The sequence below is a fragment of the Falco naumanni genome, chromosome 15 (genome assembly GCF_017639655.2).
Source record: "Falco naumanni isolate bFalNau1 chromosome 15, bFalNau1.pat, whole genome shotgun sequence".
In the NCBI taxonomy this organism is placed as follows: domain Eukaryota; kingdom Metazoa; phylum Chordata; class Aves; order Falconiformes; family Falconidae; genus Falco; species Falco naumanni.
The window spans coordinates 4,985,064-5,006,917 of NC_054068.1; the positions used below are offsets into that span (position 1 = coordinate 4,985,064).

At 36.1% G+C, this 21,854-nt stretch overlaps 1 protein-coding gene across 2 annotated transcripts in view; it reads right to left on the reverse strand.

Annotated features, from left to right (window-relative positions):
• The window catches only part of CDH13 (cadherin 13), a 504,987-nt gene that overhangs the window by 404,426 nt on the left and 78,707 nt on the right, over positions 1-21,854 (reverse strand). For both annotated transcript variants that reach the window (XM_040614995.1, XM_040614994.1), the window contains exon 2: positions 1,981-2,092. In XM_040614995.1, coding sequence (XP_040470929.1) covers positions 1,981-2,092 — 112 coding nt within the window. The remainder of the gene's footprint in view (positions 1-1,980; positions 2,093-21,854) is intronic.

Here is a 21,854-nt window from a genome sequence, read left to right on the forward strand (position 1 = left end):
AAAAAAATGCAAGAGCATACAAAGCATATTAAAACAAACCATTAAAAATATTATTCTGTTGACAGCTAAAATGAAGAAACTGCAGAGGTTTAATGCTGCTGCATGAAGGACATAGTGTTTGAGTGATCGAATTAACTAGAATCACGCATTGACAGGCTGCCTTTGTCGAACATTACATATTAGGCCAATTTAGTGTCTGCTTATCAAAATAATTTAATTTTGAAGATTGTTTCTAGGCATTTCTAAATCTCATCCTCCTTTCTCCCCAACCTCCCCCCCCCCTTACCCCATTAATGATGAAGCCTTATTAATGACAACGTCTTAATTATTGTGCTAGTTTCACACCAGTGCAATTTGGTAGGTGACCACAAAGCAGCCCAGTCAACTTTGGCTTGACCAACTCATCATTTTGGTGTCTGGGCGGACAAGCACAAATCAGGACATCTGGCCAGACAGACTACAGCCTCAAAGTTCTGAAGCAGCCAAAGAATACTACAAAGGTTATTTTATTCAACTTAAAACTAACATCTAATATTACTTTTCTTTACATAAGTCTTCAACATCGCGTGCTTATTAAATCTACTGTATTTCCCAGAACCTAAGAATTTCTACTTTTAAACATGTAGGAATGATATATTTATCAACTTTTTAAAATAAGAATTTAAAAAAAAAAATGCCTAAAGAAATCTCTTTTCTAAACTGAGTAACAATCTCTCATCTCTGAACAGCATTACTACTTATCATCCAAATTTTCTCTGAAAAATCAACTCTGAATAAGTAACTTAACAAAATGCTTAGACTAAAAATGTTATCCTAAAGGTTTATTTTAACACCTGTTAAAGGCCGAGTGACTTAAAGTAATTTCAACAGACTCTGGCAACTAATTCTAACATTACATTTTGAAAAGTTAGTGCTATTTTAAAAACGAGCACGCAGAGATTACACTTTCATCCAAACATACATAACAGCAAAAATATATCAATACGTAGCAGTAATATCTGGAGCGAACAGAGAAACTTATGCATTTAATGAGTAATATTGTTTTGCATTTCTTGATTTCACCAACCTATTACTATGTATCACCACATTGTAGGATCTAGATACTGTATGTAGTAGTGTAGGTGCTGCGCAACTATAAAAATTCTTGGCCTAACAGCAAGAAACCAAGCATGATAGAGAAATTTTTGTTAATATGTATTATATGCAGAAGTCCTGGCATGTTTGGAAGTTTTGAAGAATTGCAGCACTCGGTATCTTTGTCTTCAAAAATCATTGGCCATTAGGTAAGGTACTATCTTAGTCCGACAGACCTGAAGGCCCAAAGCCACAGACCTGAACGAACAAGTTTTAACACTTGCTCACAAATTTGAATTAACTAACACCGGGGCTGAAAGACAGTTAAATCTCCTTCGGTTTAATGCTTTGAGTATACAGTGCTAGATCAGATTTTATAGTGTGACATCTGGTCATTGGAAATACTACTGAATATTTGTTATACAATACATGTAGCAATAATTTGCTATGGCTGATGATCGCAAGCTTCACCCAGTCTCCTTTGAATACAATGTAAAGAATTGGACTTGCACCAGCTTTGAAGGAAACTTTTAAGATATAAATTTCTAAATCTGAGTTGCAGGGATAAAGTAATAGTGAAATGCTGATAGCAAAGCCCTGATTTCCAAGATTATAGAAAAGACAGAAAAAACAAAGTAAATTTACTTTCTAAAATAGAGGATGATTTTAAGTTTTTTCAATATTCATACTGTCATAAATTATTATAGATAGTATTTTGTCTTGTCTAATACACGGAACAGAGTAATGTCTGTAGAGATATGGGATTAATGCAGAGGAATCCAGACAAAATCAAATATTGAAAATCCTATGTACAAAAAAAAAAGTTTTCTGATAAATGGCAGGAGCAATACGAATACACAAACAATTCTGATTTTTGCACAATAATAATACATGAAAATAACATACGGTTCAGAACTGGCTGGTCCTCTGTGAATTCAAATGGCTGTTCAATATAAAAAATCTTTCGCTGGAATCCAGGGACACATTCTAAATCTTCTGCACAGGCAAGCAGCAGAACCTGAGGAGAAAAAAAAGGAAATGGACTTTTAACATCCACTCATTCATCCACCAGTCGGCTTCTGGGAATGATACTAGGTTTAGGCTCAGTGCTCATAAAACAAAACATTAGGCTCCACACTCATAAAACAAAATATCCATCACATCACGCTTCCCCTTAAAATCTTGCTAAACATTTTTTTTATGTAAGGTTTTTGCTTTTATATATGTGGGCTGGCATGGAAATTACAAAATAATAACAGCTTTCAAGGTTAGGTTCAGTTCAGATTGCCAATAAAGGATATTATCAGTCTTTTTGAAAACATAGGATGTAACGTTGCTTCTAAAAATCACAGGTGAATACAGTTAGGCTTAAATATATGCTTAAATTGAGCACATTTAAGTTTATTTAAATAATTGATAAGTTAGTTTAAGACCTAGTTACAGAAAGTTGATCACCAAGTTACAGAAGGAATTCTTTATACAAGGATGAAGTTTCACAGAAAAAAAGAAAAGTTTCCTTTAAAAAGAACTTCTTTGCTAACAAATGTGAAGTGTTGCTTTCCGTATCCCCCCCCAGCCCCCCATCTGAGCCACAGTTTGTCCATTTCTCCTGTAATCAAAAGCTCATTTACACCAAGGGAAGGCTGAAAATGAAATGTGTGCGTTATAGCGGAGGTGGATCTGAAGGTTAGAGTTGAGTACAGTTTGTGTCACTGTTAGTACATGGTCAAAGATGCCTGCCACCACAGGAACACCTTAGCAAAAGAGTAAGCTTAAAAGAAAAATAAAATTGGTTGGAAATAGGTACAATGCTAATCTCAGTCTCTGAGGTTTTGTGTTCTGTCCCTGAATAGAGACAAAAATCTGAAAGGCTGTTTTTCTTGGCAGCTTTTAAATGAGAGCATGGGGGTAAGGATGTTCAAGAAAGAGGCAGCAAAAAAAAAAAAATACTAAAAAGTTTAAAAGGTTAAAGAGAGAGGCAAAAGGAGACAAGTTCAAAACTAGGAAAAGCTATTTTTTTCAACCTATTTATGTGTAATTGTATTTCCAAAAGTACTTTCTGCTTCAGAACCTCCAAGGGTGTTTTTCAAAACCTGACTTTTGGCTAGTACTCTGATCTCAATGGTATTATGGCCAATCTGCTGCTTGTTGGATGGCCAAAGAAAAAAATAGGTTGAGGGGGCACACAATGACTAAGAAGAAAATGGTCAGACACAGTGATTCTGAATGATATTAATTCTAAAACTCAAGTGGCCCCGCACAAATGACTATTTACTCAAGACATCCTCAACACATGATTAAAATTTTGCAAATAAAGCTCTTCAGTTGTAAAGCAAGAACAATTTCTCCCCTCTCCCTTCTCCTTCACCAGCTCAGGTGACATTCTCAACTGCACACACTCTCACTTCTCACAACCCAATAGCAGCATCTCAGACATTTCTCAGTTTTATCTCCACCACATTATCATCTAGGTATGCTGATCCTGATCCTAGAGAGATGTCCTACAAAACCTTAACATTGGCATGTTTCCCTCTTAACCAGCACTCACAGTCCATTCGCTAAAACAGAGCAACACATATCTGCTCTCTCCCTTCATGCACTTACAGAATCATAAAATTTAGGTTAGAAAAGACCCTTAAGATCATCAAGTCCAACTGTTAACCTAGGACTACCAAACCCACCACTAAACCACGCCTCAAAGCAACACATTAGGCATTTCTCAAACACTTTGAGGGATGGTGATTCCACCGTGTCCCTGAGAAGCCTGTTCCAGTGTTTGACTCTCACTGTAAGTTTTCACTTCACGCTCGCTATGAAGTTTTATGTGAACCCATTTGTAAAAACCAAAGACAGCAACACCCCCACCTAGCCTGGTTAATTCTTATTGAAACCAACTGCTGGATCATTTGTTTCATGTCACTGACATTTGCTATAAAAGCTTGGCTAGAAGTGCTAGCAGGCTGTGAGAAACAGCCAGAATATTTCATGACAATTAAGCTGGTGGTAGTCAAACGCAGCAGATGGACGCCTTTGCCTTCCATCCTGATCTGCTCTGTTTGTGCCTTTGAAGGATTAACCAAGAAAGAAGAGAAAGACTTGAAGCAATACATCAAGCAAGGTGGAATACACTTGACTACTATTCACTTCTATATATTCACATAACCACCTCCTGTCTTACAAAGGCTTAAAAACAGAGTGCCTAATCCTTCATTCAATTATCAACATTGCTACATTGATTTCATTGCAGATGCTGGACTCTACAAGGTGTTGAGAATTGGATCTGTCCCCTTCAGTCTTCCAGAATGAGACATCTGCAAATGTGTACTGACATATTTGGAGCCTGCCCTCAAAACTGTGCATATAACTTGATTACCAATTATAAAAAGAAAATAGCCTTATATGCATTTAAATGGTCACATGCACAGAAAGGCAGGCAGGCATGCATTTTCTGCACACATTTTCTGTGTGCACAGGTGCATTTTTAAAATACCTGCCTTTCTGACTCATGGTGTTACTGAATAACTATGCAAAAAAACCCGCAGTCACAGCAGAAGGAAAATTCTTCCGATTCCAAGAAGCAAGCAACAACCCAAGCAGTTATATAAGTTCACAACAGAAAAATAGCCCAAGCAACACATACTGAAAACTAACTACAAACAACTCTTCCCCTAAATTATTAACATAGCTAGTAAGAGGCAAATCATGTTCTGATCTCCCAGCTACTGCCATCTTAAAGTTGAAACTCTTGTTTTACAAACTATAGTACGAGCAATAAATAAAGAGCCTGCTTTGGACATCATCTAGATCCTCAAAGAAAGGAATAAGTCTACTTTATCAGATTTGTGACAGTATAAGTTGACTTTGAAATCTGGGCAATCTAAATAGGTCACGAGTTAACTTCTGTAAGCCTGATACAGAAGCCTCGCACAATACAGATGTAGCAAATAGAAAATGACCTTTACTCCCTTTGAAATAATTACAAGACTCAGGCTTGGCCTTGCTGTGAAATGGAACATTTTATTCTACTTGTGCAATTCCAGGCACTTTCTTCTTCTCAACATGTCAGACGAAATGTTAAATTTGTCACCACACTGAGAGTTTTTAACAAATTAAAAGAATAATTGTGCTTTTAAAAGATAATTATTTTTTCTCATGAAGAAACTTCTTCTGTTGAACTAAATGTCTATCTCATTAAAATAAGTTCTATTGAGGTTCTTCAGTTTGGGAAAAGAAGTCTTTAAAAATACCTTGAAAAAACATAAACTAAGCAGGTATACGTTGAAGGCAAAGAGAATGAAGGCAAAATGAAAGCAGAATACATACTGAATTTAAGCACCATGTAGGTTTTAATATTTTGGGGTATAATAAAAGGTTTTATGGGCTGATAGCTGTCTAAAGAAAGCCTTCAGGTAAAGACACTAAAAATAATGTTGAAATGTCATATATGTAGAATTCAGAATACATAAATATTGTTCTCATATATAGTCAGGTAAGTACTGAGCAATTAGTATAAAAGGATCCTTCAGCCACTACTAATTAAAAAGCCACATTCTCAAACGAATGACAACTACACAGCAAACATCTTTTGCTCATGAAAATCTAAAGGGGTAGAAGTTTGAAAAGCAAACCAGAGAGTCATGACTCCTCAAGACCTACAGATCCTATATTCACTGATATGCAGAATCAAAATTTTTCATAACCTACTGCTTTTCAGAAATGTACAGAGCGAAGACTCATTTTTAATATCCTGACAATTTGTCTTTCTGAATTTATTACCAGTCACTATAAGGAAATGTCACCAGTTCAGATGGCTCCTGTGAACATTTGGTCACTGGGCTAGGACTAAACTACTGATGAGGTATCAATCCTATGAAACACCTTTTTTTTTTTTTAGTTAATAAAACAGCACACACATGCTGGTGACCTTGACTGACCTCAGCATTTGCACTGAAAGCTGCTCACATAGAATGTGGATTGAAAAGCAAAAGAGGACAGCAATTTTATACCATACTGCAGAGGAAATTACTAAAGCCTCTGATGTTAAAGTACTTTTGGGTATTACCAGATCTCAAAAGCCAGGGTTCTTCTACCTCCTCTACTGGTGACGGAAAGTTAGTCTCTGAAATCACCTTCTAAAGAATTTCAAAATCTTGATGTCCTTGTTGACTCTCCAAGTTTCACAGTACATGAAGCAACTTCATCCAGGTTAGATTGGTCACATGCTCACTCTGGAAAATAATTGTCTCATTTTTTACTGTAAAACACTCATATCTTCATTAACCCTACCTGTATGACATCAACTAGCACAAAAATGCAAGCTTCAGAATATTAATTGCATTTCACACACATTCTTATGGTGTGAAATTCATCCTTGTGCAAGGCTTTATTTAGAGATGTAAATGGCTCAGACACCTGTGAAAACCATCTGCCCAGACATGAATTTTACACACAATAAATGCAAACAAATCTCATTTCATAGAGCAATATTCTGTAGGACCACATTCTATCTTTGACTTCAGAAAAGTAATTTGAAATGCAAACAAACCAACATAAAAGCACATAAAAGAGCTAAAATAGAAACCACACTCAATTCTAATAGCAATAATCTTTAAAGTACAAAAATTATGAGTCACTTCCAAAGAAACGAGGGGTTTGGTCCGGCATTTCTGGGGGGAAAATGGGCTTTTGGGGATTTTTTGGTGGGTTTGTGTTTTTGGGGTTTTTTTAAGTGTGGTTTTGGGTGGTTTTTTTTTTTAATCATGTGACTCATTCACTTGGAAGCAAGTATTGAAAATTTATGCTTCTGAGCTTTTCTCTGGAAACACAAAAACTAGAAATTTGCTTTTTTGCATACGAAAACTTCAGATATTTTTATAAAATACAGCAATCCTAAAAACTGAGAAGGAAAAAAAGTAATCAGAATAATGAGAACCACCGACACTGAATTAAGTCGCACATGCCAAAATATTTTTGTCATGCAGAGCAAGATCTTTGAATCTTAAAACCTTTTAAAATCTTTTTCTGTCTTCAGGTGCTGCAACACTAGACCCACAGAAATGGGTAGGGAGGAAGCCACCAGAGAAGAAAAGCAAGTAATGTGCAACACACAGTCACAACAGTTTGCAGAGAGATGATGAAATCTTGCCTTCACTGAAGTCAGTAAGACCTATTAGCTGATCTTAAGGGTTTTTACTTAAGATTTAAATGAGTTATTTAAATGAAATTAACAGAGGGATACTGAAACAGAATAGAGAGAGCACCACTTTAAGTAAGGTTCTGATTCTGCATTATGCAGACTCCAATTAGAGTGTCAGCAGGTCCTAAGGCAATTGTTTCATCAAATAACATAAAGACTGGACATGAAGTTCTCCTTGTTTGTATTTTTTAACATCAATTGGAACAGAAAAAAAACCCAACTCAAAAGCCTGAATAACTTATTCTCCATTGGGTATAATTAACAAAGGCATTTTAACATTGCATAAAGGTACGTTGAATTATTTATCTCTGAAAGTGACTAAATTAAACAAAACACACAATTCTTTTGCATTAATTTCATTTCTAGAGAACTACAATTTGGAGATTTTTTTATTCAATATTTTAATTTTGGAGGGAAATTTTTCACTGTTTTAGGCTTTAACATCTTTTTTTATTATTAGGAAGGAAGTTCAGGAAAAAAAAGAGTATTCCCAATCTCTGCAGCCCTCCCTATAAATCTGATAGTGAATTCCAGTCATTTTTGTTAGAAATGCTATTAAGATTTGGCACTAAGATTCTTCAAGGATGATAAATATTCTTTTAAAGGGCCTATATATCCATTTACCACATAGCTCTGTCCTAAAAGTGAAAGTCACACTTGGAGTACTGAAGAGTGGGCTATGAAAATGCAAATTAGAATGATTTTATTGGCTCAAATGAATTCAGTTCTCCTGTCACTAAGCATTGTGACTGCGGTAGGCATCCGTTAACTGGAAACAAAAAATTACAAACTTTTTTGTGACTCTATCTAGCACAGGAGCTTTTTTATTACGAGAACTTTCCTTGTGGATGTACATTTAGTATAGGAATTCTATCACATATTCAGTTAAAAGTGTGGATCTTCCATGACACTGGAAAACTTAAGTTACTCAAGAAGCAGTTTGCCAGCACTTGTGTCTGAATAAACAACTACTTTCCTTCTGAAATTCAACATCTTGGGAAGAGGTACTATCAGTTTGTTAAGATAAGGGTCTGTTCTGAGCCCAAACTAACTCCGGAGTCCACACTCCTTTGAGTAAAGGATAATATGAGGTGTACTAGAAAATATGAGAGCACTTCCACAGCACCCCAATTTGAAACCAGAGTTGTGATAATCCCTCTCTCCCCAGGCACTGCCCTGCCTGTAAACCAACTACTCTTTGTTTTTCTTCCAGTCACATCTGCTTCTGCAATCAAGTCACCGGGTAGCTCTGCGAAAGCCAGTGCCCACAGAATAATGTACCTGGAAAAGCATGGTTGGGTGTGTGACCATCACAGTCCACATCACCATCTGGTGAAGCTGTCATGAACCTGCACTCTAAAATTAAGGGGTTTTTAATAAACCCTTACTGACACATCTTCCATGCATCAGAACTTGTGCTACCTTAGAGTTCGCTTGACTTGGGAACCAAGAAAAGCCTTACATGGGCCTGAAGGAACCACCTCTGGTGTCACAAGCAGGGACAACGTACAATCTTCTTGCTGGATTGCTTGGTCTTGATCATAAGCAATTCTTGCATTCCTCAATTCTAGACCCTTATTCTGATGGTCTTTTAGTTGCTTTCAAAATAAATTTGTTTGTGGTCAATTTACAGCCATTTATTCTCGTACAAGTCTTGCCTCATAACTTAATTAACCTTTCTCCTTTCTAAGTCTTCAATTTATTAGACTAGGCAAACCAAGCTCTTTCAATCTCCTCCTACCAGGATAAATTCCTTTGATCATCTTGGTAACCTTTCATTGTGTCTGCTTAAGTTTGCACATGTGCAAAATACACAAAGAATTCCAGATTGCCTTTCTCCAGGTTCTGGTAAGTGGTATTAATATTTCTTGAAGCCCAAAATATGTTGCCTAATGCTTCCTAAAATTCTCTTTTTCCTTTTTAAAGTCTTGTCATACTGATGGATCGCAATTATTCTAAAATTAACCAACACTCAAAGAGCTGAAACATTTGACAAGGACAGAGATGCTGCCTCCATTTAGCTACAACAATGTTAAGCAGCTTTTGCAAATGGTCAGGATTAATCTTTATGAAATACAAACACAGATGCATACCCTCATGCATTGCTAAATCTATGCCCTTTGTGACCAGATGGGAACCAACTCTGCTCACAAGTGGAAAACATCTTTACAGTGCCGAGCCCAACCTTAACCTTCCCTCTCAACAGAGCTTATTAGCTGATACTCAGGATTTGCCAATACATAATGGTTTGCAGGCTCAAGATGGCTTGTACCCATATGGCTTACAGCACAGGATCAACTTTTTATCTACACAGAAGTATCTGAACATCGTTCAGGTTTTTGTAATCCAGGCAATAACTACCATCCTGGTTCATCAAGGATTTTCACGTTTAATAAAATGTATTTAAGTAGTAGATACCTACCCATCATGATTATTAACATCATTTAACAAATAAGGCTCCTCAGAGAAAAGGACAGGCTGGTCTCCAAGGGTTGGGTTTTTTTGTTTGTTTGTTTATTTTTAAACATTATTAAAAAAAAGTAATCGTATTTTGCTGAAACCCATATACCACTGGAATGAGCTTACAACTGGTTAGCCTATTTACAGAAGCTGCATAATAAATTCATTTTACAGGGCACAGAATAATGCAAATAAGCCATTCAATAGCACTCCTGTACCAGTGAAAGAGGCATAAAAAAGAAACATTGAAAGTCAGAGTTCTGATCTGGTTATACTGCAAGGTATGGTATTACTGAAACCTAAACTGCATTACAACAATGTACCTGTTCAAAGATCTGCTTGTAACAAACATTTTAGTTATTTATCACCTAATGCAATAAACAGGTTGATCCTATTTTCCAGCAGTAATGACTCAACAAAATGCTTAGATGAATGAAAATATGGATCTCTGGTTTTAAAATCAGGAAATAAATTAAGATTTGTTTAACCATATTTATAACCCTTCACATGCAGTCGCAAGGGGCAGAGTCGTTATTCCAAAAAAACTCTGATGTGGCAAAAGCCATTAGAGAAAAAATTAAGATCATATTTCTTACAGTAGATAGTGTTTTTTTGATAGGATGGCTGGAAACTGTAAGGAATATGATACATGTTTAATTTCCCAACAGTATGATCATTATCAAAAAAAGTGCAACCTTCCACCTATCTTTTTCTTTATGTTCCACAAAGTTATAGTATAAAGCACTGAACATCTGTCTTTTGTGCTGGTAAGCTAAAACTGAAAATGAGCTCACTGAAAACAATCTTTCAAAGAACAACATGGATTTGGGTATTAAACACATACACAGTGCTATCACCTTGAAACGTTAAAAAAACTGGGAACCAACACCCAGATCTCAAAAGCATAAGGACAAGTGAAAACGTCTGGTTTTCAGTTTCAAGAAAACATTTGTTGAACATTTTCTGACCTTCTCCTAAACAGTCATGAATGCAAGATTTTTTAAAAAATTGATACTTTCAAGTAAATCACTTGATTCCAGCAAGGGTATTGGGGGGGGGGGGGGGGGGGGGGGGGGGCGGGCGGGACGGGACCAAAAACCAAAACAAGCAGCCTAACATCTGAAGACTCATAATATAATTTGAGAAATTGCCACAAGGCAAGAAGCCAAATACAGCCCTGTCTACCTATTTTGACATGCTTTTATTTGACTTATACAGGAAAAAGGGCCATATATTCTGTAGAACAAGCTATAGACAATTTTTTGCACAAAGTTATCTGCACATGACACATTTTTCCTTTACTACAAATCATACTGGGCAATAGTAGTACGATAGCGTTAAATAGCTCTAAAGACTAGCTTCCTATTAATTTCCATTTAAAAAACAAACAAATAAACTCATAGGTGGTTTCTCTTTTGGTAAGGAGAGGGCTTGTCAGTCACCTGAATCTTTCTTTCAATGAGTATGACAACACATTTATCTCCTCATCAGCTTCCCATTTTCACAAAACTCCTATAAACTCAACACAGCTCAGCCTACCAACTGTAAGTGAAACTGCTCAGTGGTTCCAAGTGTTATAAGAGGGAATCATGAAAAACATCGTTAAGCAATAAGAGAATAAGGTTTACACAATCTCACAAAACCAGACCAAAAAGCACTCTAAGTGATAGCTGGTGGCATACAGTACTACTTCTACATGTCATATTTAACAGCTGCAGGAAATAAAGAGGTGTATGCTAGTTTTTATTCCATTTGGTAAAGTTTAGGGACATAAATAATTTCAGGATATAAAATAAGTTTAAGAAATGCCTTTTTAGTTAACTATAGGACAAAATAGTTACATCATGCACACAATATATAACTATAGAAGAAGGAAATGAGCTTAGAAATCAAAGTACAAAACAAAATACAAACCAGAATCTTGCTCACCTATAAACTAACTTTTGCCCCCAGGGTAGAGGAAAGCCTTAAACCAGCGTATTGAATAAATACATAGCCCACCAAAAAGAAAGAAGGTGGTAGTTAAAGTTTATTAGATGTAGAGGCAGAGGTCATTAGCATTGCCATTATCCTACACATACACTTAGACATATTACCTATTCTACCTTTGTCTCACAACCCACAGAACAGAAATTCCAGGAAGGAAAGCCAGTCAAAATAAAGCACCACTATCCCCAGTAAACCTTGATGGTTGATCAACTACTGCAAGAAGTTGTCAGAGCTAACAGAAAGACAGTAACTGATCAACTTGGAGATAACTACAAGAGGGGAAGAAAGATACTTGAATGAAATGGAGAAAAATATATTTAATATATATGTATTCTTATATCGCACATATATATTTAAATATATGTATATTTTTAAATTGTTTCAACAGTGACTGCGAAATACAGAGGATCTATAGTATAATTAACATTATTTCAGCCTAGAACTCAATTCCAAAATTGATTATTAGAATTATGTACACTTTCATATTTTCTTGCTCAATGCTGGTTTTCAAGTGATTTTACGTTCTTCTACTAGGAAGTGTTAACTGTACCTTATTATTAGGAGACTATACATGTTTTTAAATCATTTAATTAATGATATGACCCAAGTTGTTTTATCACTGTTCATTTTACCATTTTCAGGCTCCAAGAGTCATCCAGAAATAGATCATATATATATATATAAAAAAAAAAAAAAAAAAAAAGACCCAGATCTTTTTGACAGTGCATGCTGCTACTTAGGAGTATTTTTAATGAATTTTAAGAACACAGTCAAAAATTTAAAAGAACTTGTACTAACTCAGAAGGGTTTAGCGAAAGCTCGCCCCAGGGGAAAGACAGCATGTAGTTGAACATTTTTGAGCAAATCACAATAAAGCAAAATCTCTAAAGCTTACAGCCTCCCTTGTGTTAACAGTGACATTACATCAAGAATGACCTTTCCAAAGAAATAAAACCCATTAATCCTAGGAACATGATAACTATTAAAGATCAACACTTAGTAGCCAAAGAGGCGAGGGGAAGGGGAGGGGGGTGGAGTGCATCAGGCTGGTAAATTAATTAGAACATAAATAATATGAAACCAAGACCTTGGTCTATAAACCTCTCTCATAACTGCTTGCCATTTAAAAGCTGAATGAAATCTTTTATGTAAAAGATACAGCTATTGACCCCACATGTATTAGTAAGTCAAAGAAAATTTTGACACGTTGAGAATGAGATCTCAGGAGTACTGGAGCATGCCTTAAGTAACCCCTATTGAATACCTATTTCTTTAAAGTACAACTTTCTTTCATCCATCAAGGAATGGTGCTGCTGGGAAATATTGAAAGTTAATTGTTAAATATTTCAGGGGTTTTTTTGGATGGTTGCAGAAACAATCATGATAGAAAATTATTCGTACCCATGAGAACATAATGATTTTTTTTTTTCTTTACATAAAGGGACAGCTGTCGGTCCTGAGGCATAAGGACACATGCATGGTTGTATCCCCAAACTCCATCATGAATACAATAAAATAACATTTACTTTTGAAGTCCATAGTTTAAATCAAGCTATTGTAGCCTCCCCACTTAACATGGTGGGCAGCACTTTCAGTACATTGATTAGTTCTATAATTACCTGTGTTTACCAAGTCCATCATCCGTTCCACGTAAGATTCAACAGGCAACAGACACAAGCAATAAACACAAAACACGTGAAAGGCTGTGAAAAGTGTAAATAGCTGCCTTGGATCTTGCTTTTGCAACCTATATCCACATCTAAACATGATTGTCGTTAAAGTAGTTGAGAGCAGTCAACGTCACATCTTTGTTTAAAATTCCTGGGCAGAAAGCATGTAAGGACATGCTTTTGCATCTGTCTAACCTGACCAGGTAGAAAGGTCTAACACAGTTCTGATCTGGGGGATCTGAAGAGATCTATTTTTCATCAGCAAGGCAGGCTAAAGAAGAATACTAGTGTTTAAGTATTTTCTTTATAGAGCTATATTTTATTTTTGTCTGATCTCCATATACCAATAAAAGCACTGGGAATTCCTACACCAGGATATATGCATTTCATCATGGAATGTCCTACCATTACTATTTGTAACAGGGATTAGTTGAAATTTTTTACAAATTTATACAACCAGAATTTTTTGTTTCATTTTGACAAAAATAAAGCTGTTTTAGTTGTACAAAAAAAAATAAGAAATTCAAAAGAAAAAAAAAAAAGTACCACCAAATAATTTAAAGGCTTTTCTCCTTGTGCATAGCAATTTAAATTTACTGAAACACTTCTATTTTAAAAAGATTTCAGTTCTTCAGCCTGGAAGTGATTGGAGTTCTGTGCTTGCACAGCATAAAGCAATTTAAGATTAATCACCTGCTTCAATTTTTTATAGGTACTTTTATTTGACAGTGATCAGGGTTCTGATCATACTCAGCATTGAACAATTTTAAATTATTGAAATGCCTTTTTTAATCAATGCTTTGTGTTTGGAACTGAATTCTGGAAGGCTATAGTATATTATCAGGTAGCTTAAATTATACAAGAATTTTATATTTTACACAATCTTTCATCTCCTAAACAAGAATCAGTCTGCAAGGGTGAAAGCATATAGCGTTACACTTCAAAATAAATCAGCATTATGCAAAGTCAGAAACCTAATTTATCTTTTTTAAATATTATAAGAGACCTTTTTTCCATAATCAGATTTTGATGTCTTACTACATACTATGAAGCATGAGCATTTCATAAGCTACATACTTCTGCTTCACTAAGTGGAAATAAATAATTTTGAAGGAGGAGAACAAGTCTAAAAGAAATTTTCTGAGTCCACAAAAAATGAGAAGGATTTATTCCCACAGCGTTTAACTTATCAAACTTCATGTCCAGTAAGGATTCAAGTCCTCTGTAGCATTGATACAGCATGCTCAACAGCTCCTGATTCGTTTATTGTAAATATTAAGTATATCAAGTAGGAAATTCAGGTTGGACTTCAGTGACATCTGATCATGACTTAACAGAACTGATGTACAGAAACCTGTTTGTTTAAAAAAAAAATTGATTAACGGAGTTGTTCTCAATAGTCAAGAACATGCTCTACTCTTAATCAGCTCCTTGTGGAAGGGAAAGAAATTAAGGTATGACATTTGAAAATAGCACTGGAGATGTACAAATGGAGAACGAAGAAAGAGAGCTGACTGGTCACATTATTAGTGAAACTTCCACTTTATTCTTATCTGGTATCCTTTGTTAATATTCTGCCAATACACTTACATTTACTATAAAACAAAAAATCAAATGCGAGTATTTTCATACTTCCCACCAAGATATTCAATAAATATGAACTCAATCTAACCTCTGTTTTAAAGTGCAATATCCTGGGGGGGGGGGGGGGGGGGGAAGTGAATAATTTCTTCAGAAGGCTTGCCTTCTGTATTTCACCTTTTGCTTTTAACACAAGTCACGTAGAAGAAATAGAATAATTTCTCACCAAGAAAACCAACTCTGTGTTCCTCTGCACATTCATTTGAAAAGATAGTAGCTAGTCCTTAAAGATATTGGCATGCCTTACTAATCATAGGCTTTTAATTCTGTCTCTCCAGTTTCAATTAGTAAGTAAACACTGACATCCTCAATAGCACTGTGTAGAGCTCCCCTTTATCCAGTTAATCACATTCACTGCAGCTATTCCCTAGGCTGAGGTTTCAGAGTTCCTAGCTTCTGTAAATCCTCAGTATTACATCTTTTGATTCAGAAACAAAAATACTAACATATCTTATCATTCAAAAACATGTGTCCTGGTTCAGGAAGGACGGTGTTTTCCTCTCTCCCAGTAGTCAGCTGCTGTGCTCCACGTGCAGAATTAAGTTGCAAAGCATTGCTAAACTCATCTGAAATACTGTGCTTAAGTTAAACCTCATATTATAGTAATTAAAGAAGCTGTGAGAAACCATAATTAGGCTAAGTGTCCAACAAATATTAATCAGTAAAGTAATATTATATTAAAAAGCTGTTATTCACAGCAGGAGTTTCTCTTGTGAGAAACAAGATTAGGAACTGAGCCAAAGGCAAACCAGAAGGCATAGTAAATTGGGTCATTTGGTGCCTCATTTTATTTTATGAGCACTTTCACCTGTATTTTACTTATTTTGTATTGCCATTTTAGTGCAGAAGGTGTAGGCAGGCTCCAGGCTATGATTCTAGATCTATTGGTTAGTCCCAGTGTTACCAGTTGCTGTGACAAGGATTTCCCTTGCACAGCTCCAAGACACAAACTCAGTCTGCACACCACAGGCAAACCACTTAACCTCCCTATGTTCCTTCATCTGTAAATGAAAAGAACCCAATTAGCATACATAGCAGGGAGGCTCTGTGACTGACTTAAGTGGTTTTAAGAGATCTGAAATCTTGATCAAGAAGTACAGTATAAGTGCTGACAAATATTGCCTGTTTGAGGCACCCTCAGGAACCATTTTGAGCATACAAGAAGTAGGATCACATCAACAGCATCAAAGTTTCTAAAATGTTAAGCCTGTTTTAGCTTCTTACTTCCTTGTTACACCCTCTCCATGCATATCAGTTAAAACTAACAAAAGCAGTCTTGTAAAAGGTCTCTCTTGCCGAGATCAGTTTTAGAGCTTTCCTCCTTGAAGTTTATTTCTCTGCAGTGGGAAAATCCTGAGTAACAGGACAGACTGGAATCTAACAGGAAGTGTCAAGAGTTTAGTGTAAGATACTGCTATTTTTCAGTAAAAAACTCTTTGTAAGTTACCCTGTTAAATACAGATACAGAACAAGACAGTGCAAGACCACAAATTTGTTTGGTGCAGGAATCACTAATGCAAGGACTTGTAAGCAAGAAAAGGATCTATCAAATATCTGTTCTTTCCACTTCTGAGTTGTTTCACATAATTCTGATGAAACAATAAACTGTGCAAGTAGTCCAGTTTTCCACTGCTGTCCAGAATTATTTCTTTAATCTGCATTTTAAATCCCAGATTGTTACTTGAGCTGTTACAAAATAGATATAGCTTAGATGAATACTCAATTTTAAAATTTATTTGCTCTATCTATAATACACCAGTAACTTCCTTATATATTGCTCTTACATGTCTTCATCAACCCTAAAGATGACACTTCCTTCAGTGTACAGAAGGAAGAAATATCTACAAAACACAAGGTTTAAAAAATTTGAAACTCTGAATTGTATTTTATTTTCTAATTAGGTTATATAAGTGTATTTATAGAGAGATATTCAAGGCAAACATCCAGACATTCTGATCTTCTCAGCACCACTGAAAATTATAACCAAGCCCAACTTCTAGCTCTGTCATTGCCAGCACTGATAGAAAGTTCTTTTTTTACCATTGAAGCAGCAACAAGCAAACCGTCCACAGCTTCCAGAAGAATTGCCTTTTATACATGATGAAATGCAACTCAATTAGAAGAGTCATTTCAGTAAGTTCATGTATACTATAGTGTTATCTTTTCCCTTCTGCACTCATTAGTGCCTTGACAACAGCAAAGGCTTCATTAGTAACTAAAAAAAAAAAAATCAATATTCATAATACAGAATTGACAAATAAAACTCTTGTAAGAGGTTTGTGCTCAATGCGATACTAGCTTTCAAATCCACACAGGACATAATTTAAAAACTCTCATTTAAAGTAGTGAACTACATTGTAAGAGACAAAAGAAATTTTCAAAAACAAAGCCATAATGCAAATGAGAGAGTTATGTTAGCTTCTGCCAACAATAAAATTAAAATTCCTCATTGTATGCATTGGCCACAGAAACACGCCAAGTAGCAACAGGAACAAAAATTATATGGAGCAGATGGAGAATGAGAAAGTGTTTGATCAGATATCAGGAAACTACTAATTTTATTACTTTTATTTTTAAAAAAATAACCAAAATCCAGAAAAATGGGCACAGTAGATTGGACATTAGGTATCGGCTAGTAGTTAAGTTCCTGAAAAGCAAGAGGTTGCTCCTAAAATTTATTTCCATTTAGCGAGATAAACTGGTGAAGAACTAGATCTCAGTGAAAAATCAATTAGCCCAAGGGGGAAGCACAGCACAGTGGAGAGGATTTGAAAGAGGAAAAATAATAATAATAAAAAAAAGTTGGTGGGGACAAAAATATCATGCTTGTTCCAAAAGCTTGCAGAAGATGTTACACAACAGTTGTGTGCACAATGGTTCTACGTTCAGCACCACCAAATATCCCAGCCAACACCTTAGGCTACCTTGCTTTTGTATCAAACACAATCATATCAGTATTTCTTGGCAGATAATTTGTTTCACTAATATAGTTCATATTGTTTTCTCGCTCAACAAAAACTGTTGAAAGAGGGTAAGGAAGAAGGAATAATTGCTCTTTTTTCATAGCTTGCCATAGTCAGCTTAGAGGATGGAGAATTCTGCCAACTGACAAGGGCAAAATCCTAACCCCTCATGAAAGTCTCATCTATGACAGAGCCAGAATCCCATCCCACTTACTTTTTATTTACACTCCATGCCTTTTTACTTGGCAATTTACCTCTTGTCATTAGCTAGCTTCTATGTCCTAGATTTGGTTTCTCTTTCTTGGCTTTCATTTCTGCTCCTTTATCCTATGTCCCAGAGGCTGCCAGGATTATTGGACAGTTGAAAGGGGCACATGTGCATGAATTCCCTTCGCAGCTCTGACAAAGACAAGAGCATCCATTTCACTCTAAGTAGCATTCAGTTGCCAGCTATAAAAACGCAGGTGGTCTCTGTGTTTATAAGTAGGTTCAGAAAGTATTTCATAGAAATACATACATATCCATATTTAACTCAGGTTTCCACTCAGAGTTGCACTACAGCTGACAGACTACAACAAGACTAATACACTTTATAACCTTTACCTCCACAACAATATTAACTCATTCTAAAGCTTAGTGCAGTAACACATTAAGACTTGAAGAGCTAGAAAACGTTAGCTTAGTTAACTCATTAGTAGGCACCCATTTCTAAGTTGAAGGATAAATGAAGCAAGAGATCAGTATGTTAAAAGGTCTGTCTGCAGTTAAAGTAAAGGGAAAATTTTATCAGAGAGAAAATTTCTACTAAATAATTAATATTAATCTTTCTGCCCATGAAAATCCTAGGGAACAAACAATAAAGTCAGTATCTTTAAGGGAGGTCACTGTTAAAACACTGCAATGGGAGAGCAGGCGGCCATCTGAGAACTATCAAAGATTAAATTAGGACCAGAAGTTATATTAAACCGTTTCCCCCCACCCCCACCAAGCACAGAGATTAATAAGACTTCACAAAGCAGAAATTAAATAAAAATATACATTTCTGTTAATATTAATGACATCTGTTGTCATCGGTTATGCATAACTTAAAATATTCTATAAAAGTTACTGAACTGGATCTTCCCTCCCCCCCTTGGGTAATATTACTGGTTTGGGGGTTGGGGTTTGTACACTGGAACAGTAAAAAAAAAGACACCAAACTTTTTTTTTTTTTTTTTTTATTTAGAAGCAAGTGGAGGTGGAGGGAGGGGGAATCTTCTGGAAGTGTTGAATCATTTTGCTTTACCATTTTTGAACAAAACCAAGAGTTCAGAGACTTCCGAATCAGAGCATTTCATTTTTGGTTTAGAGTCAGACGGTATGATTTCATCGACATTAGCTCAATGTTACACTTCAACTGCTGATGTATGGTCTGGAAGGCAGTAGGTTTGTCTCTCTTGCCCTGTGATAAGGTTTCCATATGAATGTGGACATGTTTCCGCCATTCAGCCGTACAGGAGAATTAGGTCCACAAATGAGGTGCTTGAGCTGTAGCCTTAGCAGCCACATACGACTCCAGAGAAGCACAAATCACTATTAAACTGGCACAAAAGTAAGAGTTCTTGTTTGCTAATCTTTCAAAACTGAAGTATTCCAGCTAGAGATGACACAGTCTAAAATATATTCCCATTTCCAAATGGGGGAGGAAAAAAAGGTAAAACCCCTTTAGAAGTTATCAGAAAAAAATTGCAGAAAAAATATTCTTAGTTAACTGTATGGTTCAACTTCACTGGCTCACTGAACCACTAGTTTTTAGTTATTTTTGTCATTGTTTAAAATTATTTCAGTATGCCATTATCGTGGTAATTTACACCTTCATTAATTCAGCATAGCATTCTATAGACATACCAAGCTGGCACAAGTAGCAAACCAAGATATTAGTGGGGCATCCCAACACAGGCTGTACAACTCTGTTAGGAAGGAGGATGAAATTTTACCTACAAGGAAAATTACACAAGTAACAGATTTGTTTCTAGTGACCAAACTATACTTTTCTGAATAATGTAGACAAATACAAGCATTGCGGTACTGCACAGACACTTTTCCAAACCTCAGCCAAGGTTGTTAAACTGGTAATTATTCTGGGGGAAAAAAAATAATAATCTATAACAAAGAAATAAGCGTTGGGAGAAGAAATGGTAACATTACAGATAGTCATTTCCAAATCAGAACCACATTTTGAAGTAGTTCAAGTATCAACCAAGCTGCCTACATACAACTTTCTGAACTATTGAAAACCAGACCTGCCACCTTTACTAGTTTCAATGTTCTGGATCACATGATAGTTTTGCAACAGCTGCTAATGAAAGGTACCCTTTAAAAGTTTTTCACTTGAACTTCAGATCTACAGATGAAGAGTGAGAAAAGCTGCAATAGCATCTCGAATTTACCGACCTAGTTTCTAAAAAGCTATATTGTAAGCTATGCTTTCATTATGCTTAAGTGAATGCTCACCAAAGCAGGTTCTGGCAAGCAGGAGTAACACATGAACTCTGAAGGTATTGCAGGACGCCTTCTTTCTCTGTTGTCCTTAGTTTGTATTCACCATCATATTTAGGGTCCCCTGTTGTGCCATAAAGAATGGTAAATCTATTTTGAGCATAAATTAATGTGAAGCTATTGCAGCAGTTTCTTGCTTCCTCTATGAATACTTTCATGAACACACCTGTTTTAAACATGCAGTAATTATTTTGCTGTTACCTGCTACTAGAAGAAAGGAAGCTTGATAACAATGAACTGAACTTACCCTTTGTCCCCTTTCATTGTATCTGCCTACAGCAGACAGCACCAAAATGCAACTCAATTAAACACAGCCCCTCTTGTCGTAATATAAACAGAAACCCTCCTCACAGCAGAAGCAGGAAAGTTTTGCCATGATGCTCCTTGTTGCATTTGACAAGTTTATTCAAAAGCAAATATTTCAGCGGGGAGGTCTGTCATTCTAATCCTGGTTTTTATGCGAGAGCAGCTAATGCAATTTCAGCTACCTGAATAGAAGGGCTCTTGCTTCCAGATGTTCCATTGTGCCTCACAGACAACAGCTGCTACAGGACTGACACCAAAAGACAGGTATTATTTCTTCCCTAGTTAGCTTCCTCTTAGCACAGGGTTTACAGCTTCCTTGTTGATTCCTGTAATTCTGATAGGCATGGTAGAAGCCAATGTAATGCTATCCTTCTGTAGGTCTGTCACAATAGCAACGGGAAGAGGGCAATTGCGCTGAACAAGGTGGTAAACTTAAGTTGCCCCTGAGCTATTGAAAGACTGTTTAAAAGATGAAAAAAGAGTGATTCAATGAATCAAGCCTTGAAGAAAATTGTAGGCTATTTGTACTTCCAGGACACAAACCTCAAATCCCAGTGTCACAGATTATCTGTATTTACACTGATTGAAGATACAGCAAACCTGCAGGAACACCTCCGCAGGGGGCACCAGGGCACTGAGAAGGACAAGGAGCTAGGGTAGCCATGCCACTGTGAATATTACAGCCAGCTAAAGAAAAGACCTGGAAAGAGGCTCTACTAACTCCTGGCAGCAGCTGAAGAAGATACACAGACATATCTGTTGCCTGCTGGGTTGCAGTAAGGCTAGGTGGAAGAAAACACATATGAAAACCCCTGCTAACAAACCAGGCATTAGCTTTTCCTGTTGCACATATTGACATTAGCTAACCAATAAGTTGGTTTTATTACATTATTAATGTATTAATGTTTATAATAGGCATAACATGGTTTTTTAATCCAGCCTTTACAAGTACTAAAGAAACAAGCCTTCTCATGAAACTGTAGAAGCTTTTTTTTTTTTTTTAAACCCATTGGAAAA